General features: G+C 40.7%; 1 protein-coding gene across 2 annotated transcripts in view; it reads left to right on the top strand.

Annotated features, from left to right (window-relative positions):
* Nucleotides 1-13,508, top strand: part of zzef1 (zinc finger, ZZ-type with EF hand domain 1) — a 173,338-nt gene extending 159,830 nt beyond the window's left edge. For both annotated transcript variants that reach the window (XM_060912546.1, XM_060912545.1), the window contains exon 53: nt 11,555-13,508. In XM_060912546.1, the coding sequence (XP_060768529.1) occupies nt 11,555-11,635 (81 nt within the window). In that variant the 3' untranslated portion in view covers nt 11,636-13,508. The remainder of the gene's footprint in view (nt 1-11,554) is intronic.
* Nucleotides 13,509-14,657: the final 1,149 nt, after the last annotated feature.

Below are 14,657 nucleotides of genomic sequence, written 5' to 3'. Positions count from 1 at the left end.
AAGCATTGCTATTGGTGAAAGTTTGTCATAATTTGCATAACTCATTCAATAAATATTTCTTTTGTGGAAAATAACAAAAGGTTTATCTCAGAGATGTGAAATGTACCCCGAATTTTAGAATGACCCATATATAATCAATGTTTAATCAGTTTGTAACTACACCATGATGTGTATGTGCAGCAGTGTTGTAGTCGAGTCCCTAAACCTCGAGTCCGAGTCCAGTCTCGAGTCCCCAGTGTTCAAGTCCAAATCATTAAAAAAAAATTTCGAGTCGAATCCGGGAACAAGACTCCAACTGCACCATTTGGCAGTGGCTGTTTCAGTGCCATTAACATTCCTGAACATGGCGTATGAATAGGTGAATGTGCATTCTCTTTGTCAGCGAGTGCGAAGTATTCTGTTAGAGATGGTTGGGAGTTGGATGCAAGTGCAGAAGGTGTGTTTATTAATACAAGTGAAGACGGTAAACAATCCAGAATGGCAGGCAAAATCGTAAAAGAGTGAAACAGGCAATATGTCGAGCGAGGCACAAACAGGCTATCGTAGACTCGGCAGAATCAAAGACGAGAAACAGGAAATCAGGGCTCAGGAAACCAAACAAGTAAATAAGGCTCAGTAATGTGTCAGCAACACAACTCAATACTTTGCAAAGGAAGTGTGTTTTCACAGTTTTTATATAGGTGCGCTGATTGCGCCTTAATCCTGTGCAGGTACGAGTTGTTTACCGCGCATACCCGAGAGTCCGCTTGGTACGCATGCTGGCCGGAGCGTGCCCGAGAGTCTATCTGATGCATGCACCAAGGTTCGCAGGTGTGACACACTTGCTTGAAATTAGTACAAAATTAATTTAGATATAAATATCTTTTGCCAAATTATTATGGCATGTTACCAATAAAGAAAGAAAAACAATCCAAGTCCTTGTCTCCAATTTACAAGTCCGAATGCAGTTAATGCACGAGTCCGAGTCATCAGTGTTCAAGTCAAGTCACAAGTCCTTAAAATTAGGGCACGAGTCGGACTCGAGTACTACAAGCCTCATGTGCAGTTCAAGCTGCAGAAATGTAAATCAGGACATTTCATTTAATGAACTAGAAGAGCACTCGGAGTGCGAACCTCTTCCATGGACAATAGTCAACTCTTCTACAATATGCAAATCTGCAGCCTTGACCACTTTATACATCTGGATATATTTCCAAAATTATTCAAATCAGTGCCTGGTGCGTATCCCAGAAGAATACTGATACCTGTGAAGGTGGATTGTGATATGGAGTCTAGGGTTGGGCGGTATTACGGTAAGAAGGTATCCCGAGGTATCCAAAAGTACCAACGGTATCGGTCTCATTACCGTCATTTTAAAAAAATATATAATATCTAAATAAATATGGAGTACATGAGGTCATAATATAAAATAATAAATTGAAGATCATCCCGAATAACTGTGTGATCGTATTTTCACTAATTCTATCAATTTCCTAAAGAAGTTCTCATCGCGTGCAGGGTTGTTTATGTCGTTACCATGGAAACCCTGCGTGACATTTGGAGTCTGACAGAAAGCTTCGCAAGAGACTGAGACCGCGGTTGAAAGATGGCAAGTCAAGATAACGAGTTAGTGGCAAAAAAAACAAAAAAAACATCGGCAGTGTGGCAGTATTTTGGTTTCAAACCAAACGAAAAGGGAGAGCCAGCAAACACAGATGAAGCTGTGTGTAAAATATGTAAGAAGACGGTCACGGCGCGAGAGGGGAACACCTCCAATCTGAGTGTTTTGAGTAGGTTACATGAGTAACAACAAGGTAAAATAATATAACGTATGACATTTGGGATGTGGGTAATAAACGTTTGAAATGTCATCTACGGAAGAAAACATCGTAGCGTAAACTGTTAGGTTTCTGGTGGGAATTAGCAATGCGCTTGCTATCTTTGTTGGGTGTGTTAAACCGTATGGATTTAAGTGGAATAATTGTAAGGAGTTATGTGATCAAGACAACGTTTTAAGCAAGGTAAGGCCATTTGATTATTAATTTCACCGCCATGGCATGACGTGGGCCCATATGATTTTGCCTTGTGCAGCTATCACGCATTTGAATTAGGTTCGCCTCATTTGCGCTGAAGAATATGGTTTATCGCGCAGTCTAAACGGGGTGTTGGTTGATTTTCTTTTCTTTTTTTTTTATTTCCCATGCTTGAAAGGGTATGATCCTGCTCATCGTGTACTTTTTTTTGATGGAGTAGGTGAAATAGTGCTGCAAATGGTGTTTCAACGCAGACGTGTAAACGACAGTTGAATGCTATTTTCAAGATGAAGGAAGAGTTGCGTGATGCTTTGAAATATCTCTTAATCATTCATCAATGCACAAAATTCACTTTGCTGCTTAATCCATACCACAATGCACATAATTCGCTATGCTGCTTTTAAATAGTAAATTTGAGGCATAGGCGCAGGTCTGGACAAGGTCCGCCGGTATAGGCGCACGTTACACAGTAGGCCGAAACAAAATGTATATTTTTTTCTCGGTAATACCGTATACCCCGGGAAAACACAGACAGTTTAAAGGTATCAAAATTTGGATACTGCCCAACCCTAATGGAGTCATCGTTTTTCTATGTTGGTTATGTTTCGTCACTGTTGAATTTTACTGCCATCTACTAGATTTTAAGATGTATGGCATTGTTGAGTGTTGACTTCCGCCAAAACCCAATACTGTATCTCGCAAGTTAGTAAAAGGTCCGGGACTCGGATGCACTCCAAATTAAATTTCTTCTTCCTTGGTCTATGCCACACCCTTCCACCAAGTTTCAAGGTTGGTTTTACGCAATCCGGCTTACAGTCAAACCACACTGAAAACACAACCTCCTTGGCATGGAGGTGGTGATGTAACACTTGTTTACTTTTTTTTCAGTATTTTGTTATGTTGCCGGGGGTGGGGCTTAAACACGAGGAAGGAAGAGCAGTCTTTAGTAGTGTAGAGATTTCCCCTGGATTATTTATAAACAGGAGCAACAGTTGAAAAGGGATGATTTGCTTGTTGTGGCATTGCCTGGCAACAGTCCATACGGGACAGGAATATCTGTTTTCAAGCAAGAACAACATCACAAAGCTGAGTGAATTAGTGAATAGTGAGCAGGTTGCACTGTCGGCTTGTAAAACCAACAACAACAAAAAAAGAGCTTCTTTTCTGATGACTAATTTTTAAGCAACATTTTAATGTCGTACTAATGAACGAGCCAGCAAAGTCGAGGTAGTGGAGGCAGCAAAAGTTGGACTCCGTGTTACAGAATGCAATGCTGATGTACGCCCCAGTTGCACTGAGTTACAGCTCGGCTCAAGATCGACGCCATGATAGGTGACCTGATCTGTCTCAGCAAAGTTTACAGATAAGGAAGTGAGAGAGCTGGACAGACTAAAGTGCTGCTGCATCGCTCTCTTTAAATAGATATAAATAAAGTGAGGGCCGTATCTCACTGGGACCATGATCAGAAGTTGAAATTGTGAAGCAGAGTGAAAAGATTGACCAACATAATGTTGAAAGAAGTTGAAATGAAAAGTTAAAGTGAATTTAATGTCCCTAAACCCCGCTTTTTTTTTTTTCCTTGTACAAGGCAACAATCATTATGTTGATTGACCATGTGTTTTCGAACCATAGCTGATCCAAAAGGCCATAAATTAATGGAAAAATCAATAAATTCAGCCGATTTTCATGGAATCTGCCGAGACTGATCCGGAAGATCCCGAAGCGGTGCGTGACGTCACACGTGTAACAGTCCAGGTATCAGTTTTGTTCACGTGCGCAGCAGTGGTTAGACCAGTCTCGATATGGAATCATGTTTTGGAGAGAATTCTGATAGTGATTGGGATTCTTATGTCGCATGAAGGAGCAGATGATTATCAAGGATATTCCGGAGTAAATGGTCATCTTTTCAAGCCCCCAAGACAAGAAACAGATGTCAGTTCACGACAGTCCCGCTCAGCGCCGATAGCACACCACCAGCCAGAGAGAATTGGAAACAGATTGGTTTGTGGATTTTTATTCTAATCTGGCCTCTGCAAAATTTAGGGAAAATATTTACATGTACCTCAATAAATGCAGAAATATAATCTTTAAAACCTACACTTATTCAGTGTAATTATTGAAATAAAATATGAAGTGGGCGATTTAATAGGGGAATCGACAAACTGTCAACGTCAGATCAAATGTCATTTATTAAATAAATGGGTTTCTTTTTTGCTCCAGTAATTCCCATGTGGTCGTTCTGGTGGTGATGAACACTTGATGAATCAGATTTATTATTAGTAGGCGACACGAAATCTGCCCGCTTCGTTTTGATCAAACCTCACCCACTGTCGCTTTAGATTAGTGTCATTTCTCGGAAATTCGTGAACTGAACGTCCTGTTCTATATGGATTTGAACATCCAAACACAACGCAGTGCTTTCCCATCATTATTTTTGTAAGATTTCAGCGAATAAACTAGCACAGAGTCAGATGAACGGAAATGACCCAGATAACCAGGGCTCCACGCGTGATGTCATGCGAGATTAGCCCTGAGGCAAGGCTGCCTTTTTCCAGGATCCAAACGCCACAATTTATCGATTAGTTTTGTGCTTAATAATAAAATAATTAATATTATTTTCCGGGCGGCACGGTGGTGTAGTAGTTAGCGCTGTCGCCTCACAGCAAGAAGGTCCGGGTTCGAGCCCCGGGGCCGGCGAGGGCCTTTCTGTGTGGAGTTTGCATGTTCTCCCCGTGTCCGCGTGGGTTTCCTCCGGGTGCTCCGGTTTCCCCCACAGTCCAAAGACATGCAGGTTAGGCTAACTGGTGACTCTAAATTGACCGTAGGTGTGAATGTGAGTGTGAATGGTTGTCTGTGTCTATGTGTCAGCCCTGCGATGACCTGGCGACTTGTCCAGGGTGTACCCCGCCTTTCGCCCGTAGTCAGCTGGGATAGGCTCCAGCTTGCCTGCGACCCTGTAGAAGGATAAAGCGGATAGAGATAATGAGATTATTTTCCCCCCTGATTTATTAATTCATTTTGGTCGTTACTATTGATTTGATATATATTCATTTTAAAGCATTACAATAAGGCATTACATACACTTTTAAAGTCAACTCGATTTCATTGTAAAACAAATCTTTAATGTCCCGTTGCTCCTGTTTGTAAATAATCCAGGGGAAACCGCTACTAAAGACTGCTCTACCGTCCTCGCGTTTTAGCCCCGCCCCCTGACAACATAAAATACTGGAAAAAAAGTGGACAAGCATTACATTATCACCTCCACCAAGGAGGTTGTGTTTTCAGTGTGGTTTGTTTGACTGTAAGCCGGATTGTACAAAACCAATCTTGAAACTTGGCACAAGGGTGTGGGGGTGTGGCATGGGCCAAGGAAAATGGATTTAAATTTGGAGTGCATCTGCGTCCTGGGCCTTTTGCTAACTTGCGAGATGTAGGATTGGGCTTTGGTGGAAGTCTTCGCTCAACAATGCCATCGATTTTAAAATCCAGTAGATGGCGGTAAAATTCAACAGTGACAAAACCTAGCCAGTGTAGAAATATGACGACTCCGTAACACAATCCACATTCACAGGTACCAGTGTTCTTCTGGGGTACACATGTAGGTACAGAATTCGAAGATTAAAATGCATGCCGTACGGGGTGGATTTCCTGTTTAAATAGGTGCTTTGCTGATGAACATGGTAGAAGTTTTATATTTATTTTAACATTTAAAAATGTCAACACATCTAGTGCTGTTGTGGGGGTTTTTTTGTTTGTTTGTTTTTTTGTTTTGTTTTTTTTAAAGGCGAATAAAGGAAGCACACAGCCCGGAGCATGCGTGACTGCGTGTGTCATGACTATTAACCTATGTCGACATACGTGAGGTTTTGAATGGGAAGGATCGAGCAGATAAACTTTGCCCACGTGATCTTGTTTCCATATGCTGTTGAAAGACCATTATTGTGTGCTCCATATGGTGAAAAGTTAATGAGACTGTTACGGCTGTGTTTGGTTTTCTCCTTGCCTATATTCAGTGGAATAATGGTCCTGCAGCGCTGCTGGGTTGAGTTTAATAACAGTCATTCCTGAAAAGTGCACTTGGTATTGGAAGGTTGTCTAGAAACGGAGACATTCATATCAAATTGAATCTTGCCTTTGGTTATTACACACGTGTTTTGCAGTGCATCGTAAATTCAGAAAGGAGGAAAGAAAGCGACAAAAGAAAAACCTGACTGACAATGAGACAGGAAGGAGGTGAAGCTTTTAAGCTTGTAATGATAATAGGATCAGTGGTCAGGCTTTTGAAGGGTGATTGTGAGGCTAAAAAGGACACAGAAATATACATACAGTACCAGTCCAAAGTTTGGACACACCTACTCATTCATAGGGTTCGTTTCTCTTTACTTAGTGTCGCGGATCCTGACATAATATGGATTGCTACAGTTGTTGAATCGGGCTGTTTACTGTATTTTTATTATTTACTGTTTGATCTCAGACGCATTAAGAAGGCAAGAAATTGCACTAATTAACTTTTGACGAGGCACCTTTTAATTAAAAAGCATTCCAGGTGACTACTGTACCTCATGAAGCTGGTTGTTGTTGTTTTGTTTGTTTGTTTACATGTTTCATATGTTATTGCAAAGTTTTAACATTTTCAGTATTGTTCTACAATGTAGAAAATTGTCACCATACATATACACACACTATCCATTTATTTATTTAATAAATAAATTGTGTGGGCGGCACGGTGGTGTAGTGGTTAGCACAGTCGCCTTACAGCAAGAAGGTTCTGGGTTCGAGCCCAGTGGCCGGCGAGGGCCTTTCTGTGTGGAGTTTGCATGTTCTCCCCGTGTCTGCGTGGGTTTCCTCCGGGTGCTCCAGTTTCCTCCACAGTCCAAAGGCATGCGGTTAGGTTAATATGGGACGGCCTTGGGCGAGGCACCGAACTCCCAACTGCTCCCCGGGCGCTGTTAGCATGGCTGCCCACTGCTCTGGGTATGTGTGTGTGCTTGTTGCTCACGTGTGTGTGTGTGTGCGCATATGTGTGTTCATTGCTTCAGATGGGTTAAATGCAGAGAGGAATTTCACAAGTGTGTGGTGAATAAAGTTGTTTGTTGGTTCGTTCTTTCTTAATCCATGTTCACTGGATATGAGCACGCTCTGGTTGGCTACTCTACGACTAAAACAAGATGGCAGAGCGTGTTGCTGAACCAACCGAGGACGAAATTAAAAACTCTACTCAAAAACAAAGCCTAAAAAAAAAATACAAAAAAAAAAAAGCAACAAAATATGGAATGAAAATATTTGATGGTAAGAAGGTATTTTTTTTCCAATAATTATTATTTTCACATTTTTCACAAATTCCTACTGTCATTTTGCCGGTTTGTTTTCATTCGAAGCAGAAATGATTTTGTCAGCTGTTTCGTATAAAGTTTTTATTTATCGAATTTGCAAAAAATACAAATAAAAATGCTCAGTTTCTCAAAATCCAGTGAATGGATAGAATAAAACGGTTATTCTGCTCAATCTCGTCATACATGGCGTATAGCTATCAGCTCATGTACGACTTGATTTCGTGGAATAACTGAAATAAATAAATAAGCCTGTCTTAGTGTCTACGTATTATGATGTGTTGGGTAGCATAAATATACACTTGCTGCCCACTTTATTAGGAACACAATACATATGCACATTCATGCCACATCAGCCAATCACATTGCAGCAGCTCAATGCAAAAATCCTACAGATGCACGTCAAGAGCTTCAGTTAATATTCACATCAAACATCAGAACGGTAGCGCTGTCGCCTCACAGCAAGAAGGTCCTGGGTTCGAGCCCCGGGGCCGGCGAGGGCCTTTCTGTGTGGAGTTTGCATGTTCTCCCCGTGTCCGCGTGGGTTTCCTCCGGGTGCTCCGGTTTCCCCCACAGTCCAAAGACATGCAGGTTAGGTTAACTGGTGACTCTAAATTGACCGTAGGTGTGAATGTGAGTGTGAATGGTTGTCTGTGTCTATGTGTCAGCCCTGTGATGACCTGGCGACTTGTCCAGGGTGTACCCCGCCTTTCGCCCGTAGTCAGCTGGGATAGGCTTCAGCTTGCCTGCGACCCTGTAGAAGGATAAAGCGGCTAGAGATAATGAGATGAGACATCAGAACGGGGGAAATGTGGTTTCTTTGGCTTTATGCTCCATGATTTGGCTGATTAGTTAACTGCATGATTTCATAACTGGATGAATGTGCAGGTGTTCCTAATAATAAAGTGGATAGTGAGTGTATATAGTATGTATAAAATACTATAAATATTTTAAATTATGAATTTGCTTCTTGTGATTTCCTCCGCCGTTAGCAAGGATAACAACTGTTTGCGCAGGTGAAAGAAATGGCCAACTTATTTTTTTTCTTTTTTTTTTTTTAAACCCAGTTGATATTGTTTCCAGAGGTGCTGTCATCAACGGTTTAGCTACAGCAAAGTCACGTCACTGAATGGGAAAAGAGACAGGATGTGGTGAAAAATGTGATTGGTTTCTGCCAGTGGTGACTTTCACTTCACATTGGTTTTATCTCGGTAAACCTCAACTGGGGAATACACAAGCCTCAGTCTTTGATCCAATAAAAAAAAAAAAAGAGAACCGTGAAATTTTGGTCAGTAAAAAAAAATGGAGGAACTTTTTTTTTTTTTTTTAATTAGAAGAAATTTTTCTTACTGTTGTTTGGCTCACATGGGGGGGGGGGGGTTGAGGTAACAAATTTGCTTGCTAGCTGAACTTCCATGTGGCACAACAGAAAAGTGTTCACTCTGTCGTGAAGAGTTTGGATCCCACAACCATCTGTGGCCATCTCCTCCTGTCAATCATAGTGACACTAGCCAATCGTGGGCATCTGTAAGGTCATGTATGTGGAAGAGGGCAGATAGAGGACACTTTGCTGTGTGATGCAGTATGTGAGGATGTGGTCGGCTGGCTTCATGTGTCAGAGGAAGCACATGTTCGTCTTCACTCTCGCCAGTTGGTAGCTGGTGTATGATCTGGGAGAGCTGGCTAGGAATTGGCAGGTGACCAGTTTGGGGAGAAAAATGAGGGGAGGAGAGGGAACTTACTAGCTGGCTCATGCTGTGTTCGACTTAATACGGAAATGGGAAGTTGGAACTCAGAATAATGTGTGGGTTTTTTTTAAACAACCTCTAGCTACAAACTGGGGGAAAACATGGACACCATGTTGGCGACAAATTAATTAGCTAACTGGTTAGCTAACTTTCTCAACTTTGAGTGGGAATTGAAGGTTGAGCATTGGGTTTGTTTAAACAATCTCTAGCTACAAATTGGGAGGAAAGCAATGGACAATATATTGGCAACAAATTAACTAGCTAACTGGTTAGCTAACTTTCTCAGTTGTCTAAGTGGGAATTGTAGGTTGAGGGTTTTTTGTTTGTTTGTTTGAATATATAAATACAAAAACCTCTAGCTACAAACTGGGAGGGAAAGTGTGGATGCCTCATTGGCAACAAATTAATTAGCTAACTGGTTAGCTAACTTTCTCAACTGAGTGGGAATTGTAGGTCGGGTTGGGGTTTGATTTTCATTTTGGGTTTTTTGTTTGTTTTTAAATATAAATACACAACCTCTAGCTACAAACTGGGGGGGGGGGGGGGGAGTGTCAACACCTCATTGGCAATAAATTAATTAGCTAACTTTCTCAACGTTCTGAGTGGGAATTGTAGGGTGACCATTAGGGTGGTTTGTTTGTTTGTTTGTTTGTTTGTTTGTTTAAATGGCCTCTAGCTACAAACTGGGGAGAAGTGTGGACACCATGTTAGCAACAAATTAAGTAGCTAACTGGTTAGCTAACTTTCTCAACTGTCTGAGGTGGGAATTGTAGGTTGGGGGTTGTTTTTTGTTTTTTTTTGGGGGGGGTGTTGGTTTTGTTTTTTTTGTTTTGTTTGTTTGTTTGTTTGTTTTAAATATAAATACACAACCTCTAGCTACAAACTGGGAGGGGGGGGAGTGTCGACACCTCGTTGGCAATAAATTAACTAGCTAACTGGTTAGCTAAGGTTTGCAACTTTCTGAGTGGGAATTGTAGGTTGAGCATTGGGTTTGCTTGTTTGTTTTTGCTTATTTGTTTGTTTAAGCAACCTCTAGCTACAAACTGGGGGGGGAGTGTAGACATCTCATGTTGACAAATTAACTAGCTAACTGTGGTTAGTTAACTTTCTCAACTTTCCGAGTAGGAATTGTAGGTTGAGGGGGTTTTGTTTGTTTATTTATTGTAAGCAAGCTTATACAGTATATTCATATGGAGGGTTTTGTGGTGAAAAGGATCAGGGGTTTTTTTGTTTTGTTTTTTGCAAGGGTTTTTTCTCCTCTGTCTGCCTGATTTTAAAGTTTTTTTGCAAGCAATGTTGGCACTTCTGTCTCTTCAGGATTTGCCATAAAAATCACAAACCTCACTGTCCTCCTCTTAAAAAAAAAAAGTTTTCCTGCAGTGGTTTTTAAAACAACTGAACAGTCGCTGCTGCTGCAATCTAACCATCAGAACAGGAAATGTCAAAGCGGACATGATGCATCGTGGGCATGGATTGATATCTTTATGGGGACCAAATGTAAGAGTTTTTCCTTATGGGGACATTTGGATGGTCCTCTCAAGGAAAACTGCAGCTTTTATTTCATAACATAACTGAAAGAGCCAAAAGGTTAAGGTTAGGATTAGGTGTGTGTGTAGGCATAGCATTAATTGGCTGCGTAATCACGGTAATCGCAAGGATAGTAAGAGAAACATGCGCGCGTGTGTGTGGGTTGTGGTTAACTCTTATGCTTTTAGTAATTATCCTGTGTGGATGTGATCAGAAGAGGTGGGAAGATGTCCGTGTTGTGGTGTTGTGTGCGTGGTTGTGTGTGTGTGTGTGTGCGCGCGTTCATGTGTGTGAGAAGTGAACACAGTGTAGGCTGCTGAATTAAATGCGCTGAAGTGTATCGTTCCATGTCCACAGCCACGCTCCTACTTTAGTTTTGGCTCGGGAAATTGTTTTTGTCAGGATTTATTCCTACGCTGAAAAATTTTAAGTGCACATTTACAACAAAACAGTCATTCGTGTGCCTGCCATTGATTACTGCGTAGGTGTCCTCAGGGCAACAGGTGTGTAAAATGGTCTGATGAATTACCTGAAGTACTTTGCTTCATCATCCCTCTGGCTGCTTGTTTTTTTTTTTTTAATCCAAATTTTTATTGATTTTTAAATGGGGGGTTATAGATATATTCAAAGTCACTGTATACAGCAATGGCAAACAATTCTTTGAAAGAAACGAAAGTGGGAAGGGGAAAAAAAGGAATGATATTGCAGTACAGATAAATTGGCAGGTGTATAATACAGTAGTTAGTTACTGTCTCCTCTAAAAAAATAAATAAATACCTGAGATGAGCAGTTTCTCCAGGCTTCTACAATTCCTGGTCAAGCTTTTAGCTGTGCAGTAGTATGTTCAAGATTAACAACTTTAATAAGGCTCTGGCTGCTTTTCTCATATTCATACTCTTTCTTGTATGTCCTCTTTCTCTCATTGTTTATCACACAGGCCCTGAAGAACATTGCCGCTATCAGCCTGGCCATCAATTACCCAAATAAATCCACCAGACTGCTGAATGTTTCTCCCTGAGACGAGGAAAGTCGGGGCTGTCGGAGCAGTCCGTGTCCTCCATCGCTGCCTTCTAATGGGCAGGTAAAAGGTGTACCAGGAAAGCCCCCTCTCTTTCTCTCTTACACACACACTCACGCACCCACTCTCACACACTCTCTCACACACACCCACACACACCCACGCGTATGCAGCGTCTTCCAGAAACGGGATCCCTCCTTAATCTAAAAGGAACACCGTGAGAAGAGATCTCCTTGTTTTTAATGTCATTTTAGTCAAGGACATCAGAATTAGCAACACTGATTTGAAAGCGCCATTTGATTTTTTTTTTTTATAATGCCCTCTTTATTTCTTACTTGAAGCAGTTCCAGCGCTGAAAACAGGGCAAGTGTGCCGCGTGCCAACTTTGCCATCATTTCCCTCAGCAAAGTCGCTCCTTCCTCCCTTTATTTATGCTCCTCTTTTTCAAGCGCACCTCGGGCGAGACAATCGATCATCTTGAAAGCAGGTCACCTCTCGCCGCATCGGCCCTAAAAATACAAGCGGCCTACACAGCCTCATCCATCAGAGCGGCCTGAGATTTCAGTCCAACCAGCGATGGCATCGCAGAGAGTCGCTCAAGCGTTTTATTCTCAGCGTTACTATTACTCATTATTATGATTATTATTGTTATTATTTAAATGGTTCCATCACATGTATACTGTTGTATATCCATCACTTGAAAATGCATATTGTTATACGTGTATTTACGCCTGGGGTGTTGGTTTGATGTGCCATAGGCACCTGTAGCCTTAAAGCAATCAGCAAACTGACTGGTTTCAAATGTGGGGCTGCTCCAGACCGGAGAATGAAATCATCTTTGACTTAGTTTGTTTGTTTGTTTGTTTTGGATAAGCTGCTTTAATTTTTTTTTTCCTGGTTTGAAGAATTAGATGAATGAAATTAAGGGTATTGGTATTTTAAGCTTAAGAGTGTGACATGGTGGTGGGAGGTTTCCAGGTTTTGGGGGGGGGGTCCTTTTTTTTTTTTTTCTTTTCATTACAATAGGACATCAAGACTCAGATTTGTGATTAAAATCTTTTTTTGATTTCATTTTGCTTTAATGGATGTAAACTTAATTAGAAAGTCGTTGACACCAAAGAAACTTCTCGCCTAAAAGGAAAAAAAAAATAATAACGTCATCTTAATGAATAAGGAACGTTCCAGAAGGTAGTGCTGGTCTTCTGACAGAAGATGGGATGATGGATGGTTTGGGTTTTTTTGTTTGTTTGTTTTTTATTTGAATTGCTGACTGAATCTAAGTTAAAGGGATGAGTTAATATTACTGGCGTTGAGGTTAAACACAGACCCTTTAGTCTTCAGTAATTTTGTTTACAGAAATGCAAGTACATACAGAGCGTTAGCTGCTTTCGGTGCCTGAAGTCCACTATCAAGACGGCTGCCAAGTAGACTTCCAGTCTCTCCAAGCCTCAGATCTGAATACGTTTATGTGCCTATGTTTGAAATGAAGCAATCTTGATTTGCCATGTCATTGTAATTGTAACAGAACTTAACCGTTATATTTTTCAAAAATAAGAATTCTATGGCTTTAATTTGATTTTTTTTTTTTTTAATGTTATTATTTTCATGAATGTCATCCTTTTTTGTATTTGGTTTATCCATTACTTGGTTGATGTTTCATGTGAATTAAAGATCGACATGAATGTAAATAGTTGTGTATTATAATGGTAATTGCACATATAGGAAGAAAATATTTCATATCAACTCACTCCCCAAAATAAATCCAAATTATTTAATATATTGCTCTGGGTTAAGATTTAACTCTTGATTTTGTATGTCATGGCACTTGGAAAAAAAAACAATAATAATGGAGTTTTTAATTAAAATGCAGTTGATGCTCTATGGCTTTCTGTTTTTCTTTTTTTTTTTCTTTCAAAAATTAGTAAAAAAAAATTTATTAAACGATTAGCTTTTTTTTTTTAAATAGGGATGCATCGGTACCTTTTTTCGGATTTTTTTTTTTCTGCTTCCCTTCGATATGAACACTAAAGCAAGTTAGCTTCTTTGTATCAATCAATCAGGGATGTTACAGAGCTGTTTTCAGGTATGTTTAAACCCGAGTACGCAGAGCATTAGGACAACATGGTCATGACGTGAATTGCACCTTTGGCGTAAAGACCTGACGTGTTCATGTCTCAGTGCTCAGTGCTCGCTGACGTGAATTGCTCTTTCTGTCTGTCTCGTATCCCAGTTTTCCCTTCACGGCTCTACATTCTCGAATACCTTTGGTTCGTGCAATTCGAGGCACCTTGTGCTCATTTGTGAAGACCGCTCTCGCGGATACTGCTCTGTGTGCTCACATCGGCCACCTTTGCCCTCTGTTAAAGATCCCGTTTATACACCCTAAGGATGATGTTGGAAGATGCACAGGAGCACGGTTTGCACTCTGCTTTGCTTTGTCCTTTAGCTGTATGAAGTCGGGACTCCATATGATAAGAACCGTTAAGTTTTAGTGACGTGGCGTCGCACAGCACTTCATTAACACCCAAATGTGTCCAAAAATGTCTGATTCGTTTGGGCACACAAAATAAACATACGTGCTTCATTATTACTATCTGTCCGTTTCAATCCGGACAAGTTTTCTCAGAAAAACATCAGCTACATGAAAACTCTGTGTGTTCATATTACTATTCATGATCGAAGTTGAGTTCGAAAATCATTTACGAGAAATTATTATTTTCAGAGTTATGGCCCTTGATTTATGTTACTGGACTTTGTACAACGGACTCAATCTAGACAAGTTTTCTCAGAAACTACATAAGCTACATCAATTAAACTTTGCATGCTCATACTACTGAAAAAAGCTGGGCAGCGTTTTATGAAGGTGTCCTAGCACTTACGACCATCATAAGTCAATATTAAAGCAATGGGCTTAAGGGCGTAAGTGTGAAGAGGTCTTCATAAAATGCTCATGGCCGGGGATCGTGATGACCACATCTTCTTGTTCCTGAAGTTATTAAATGTTATTTGCTTGATGGATGAC

This window comes from Neoarius graeffei, chromosome 28 (genome assembly GCF_027579695.1).
Source record: "Neoarius graeffei isolate fNeoGra1 chromosome 28, fNeoGra1.pri, whole genome shotgun sequence".
Classification (NCBI taxonomy): domain Eukaryota; kingdom Metazoa; phylum Chordata; class Actinopteri; order Siluriformes; family Ariidae; genus Neoarius; species Neoarius graeffei.
The sequence above is the reverse complement of the archived record's forward strand: the minus strand, read 5'-3'. Positions and strand labels throughout refer to the sequence as shown.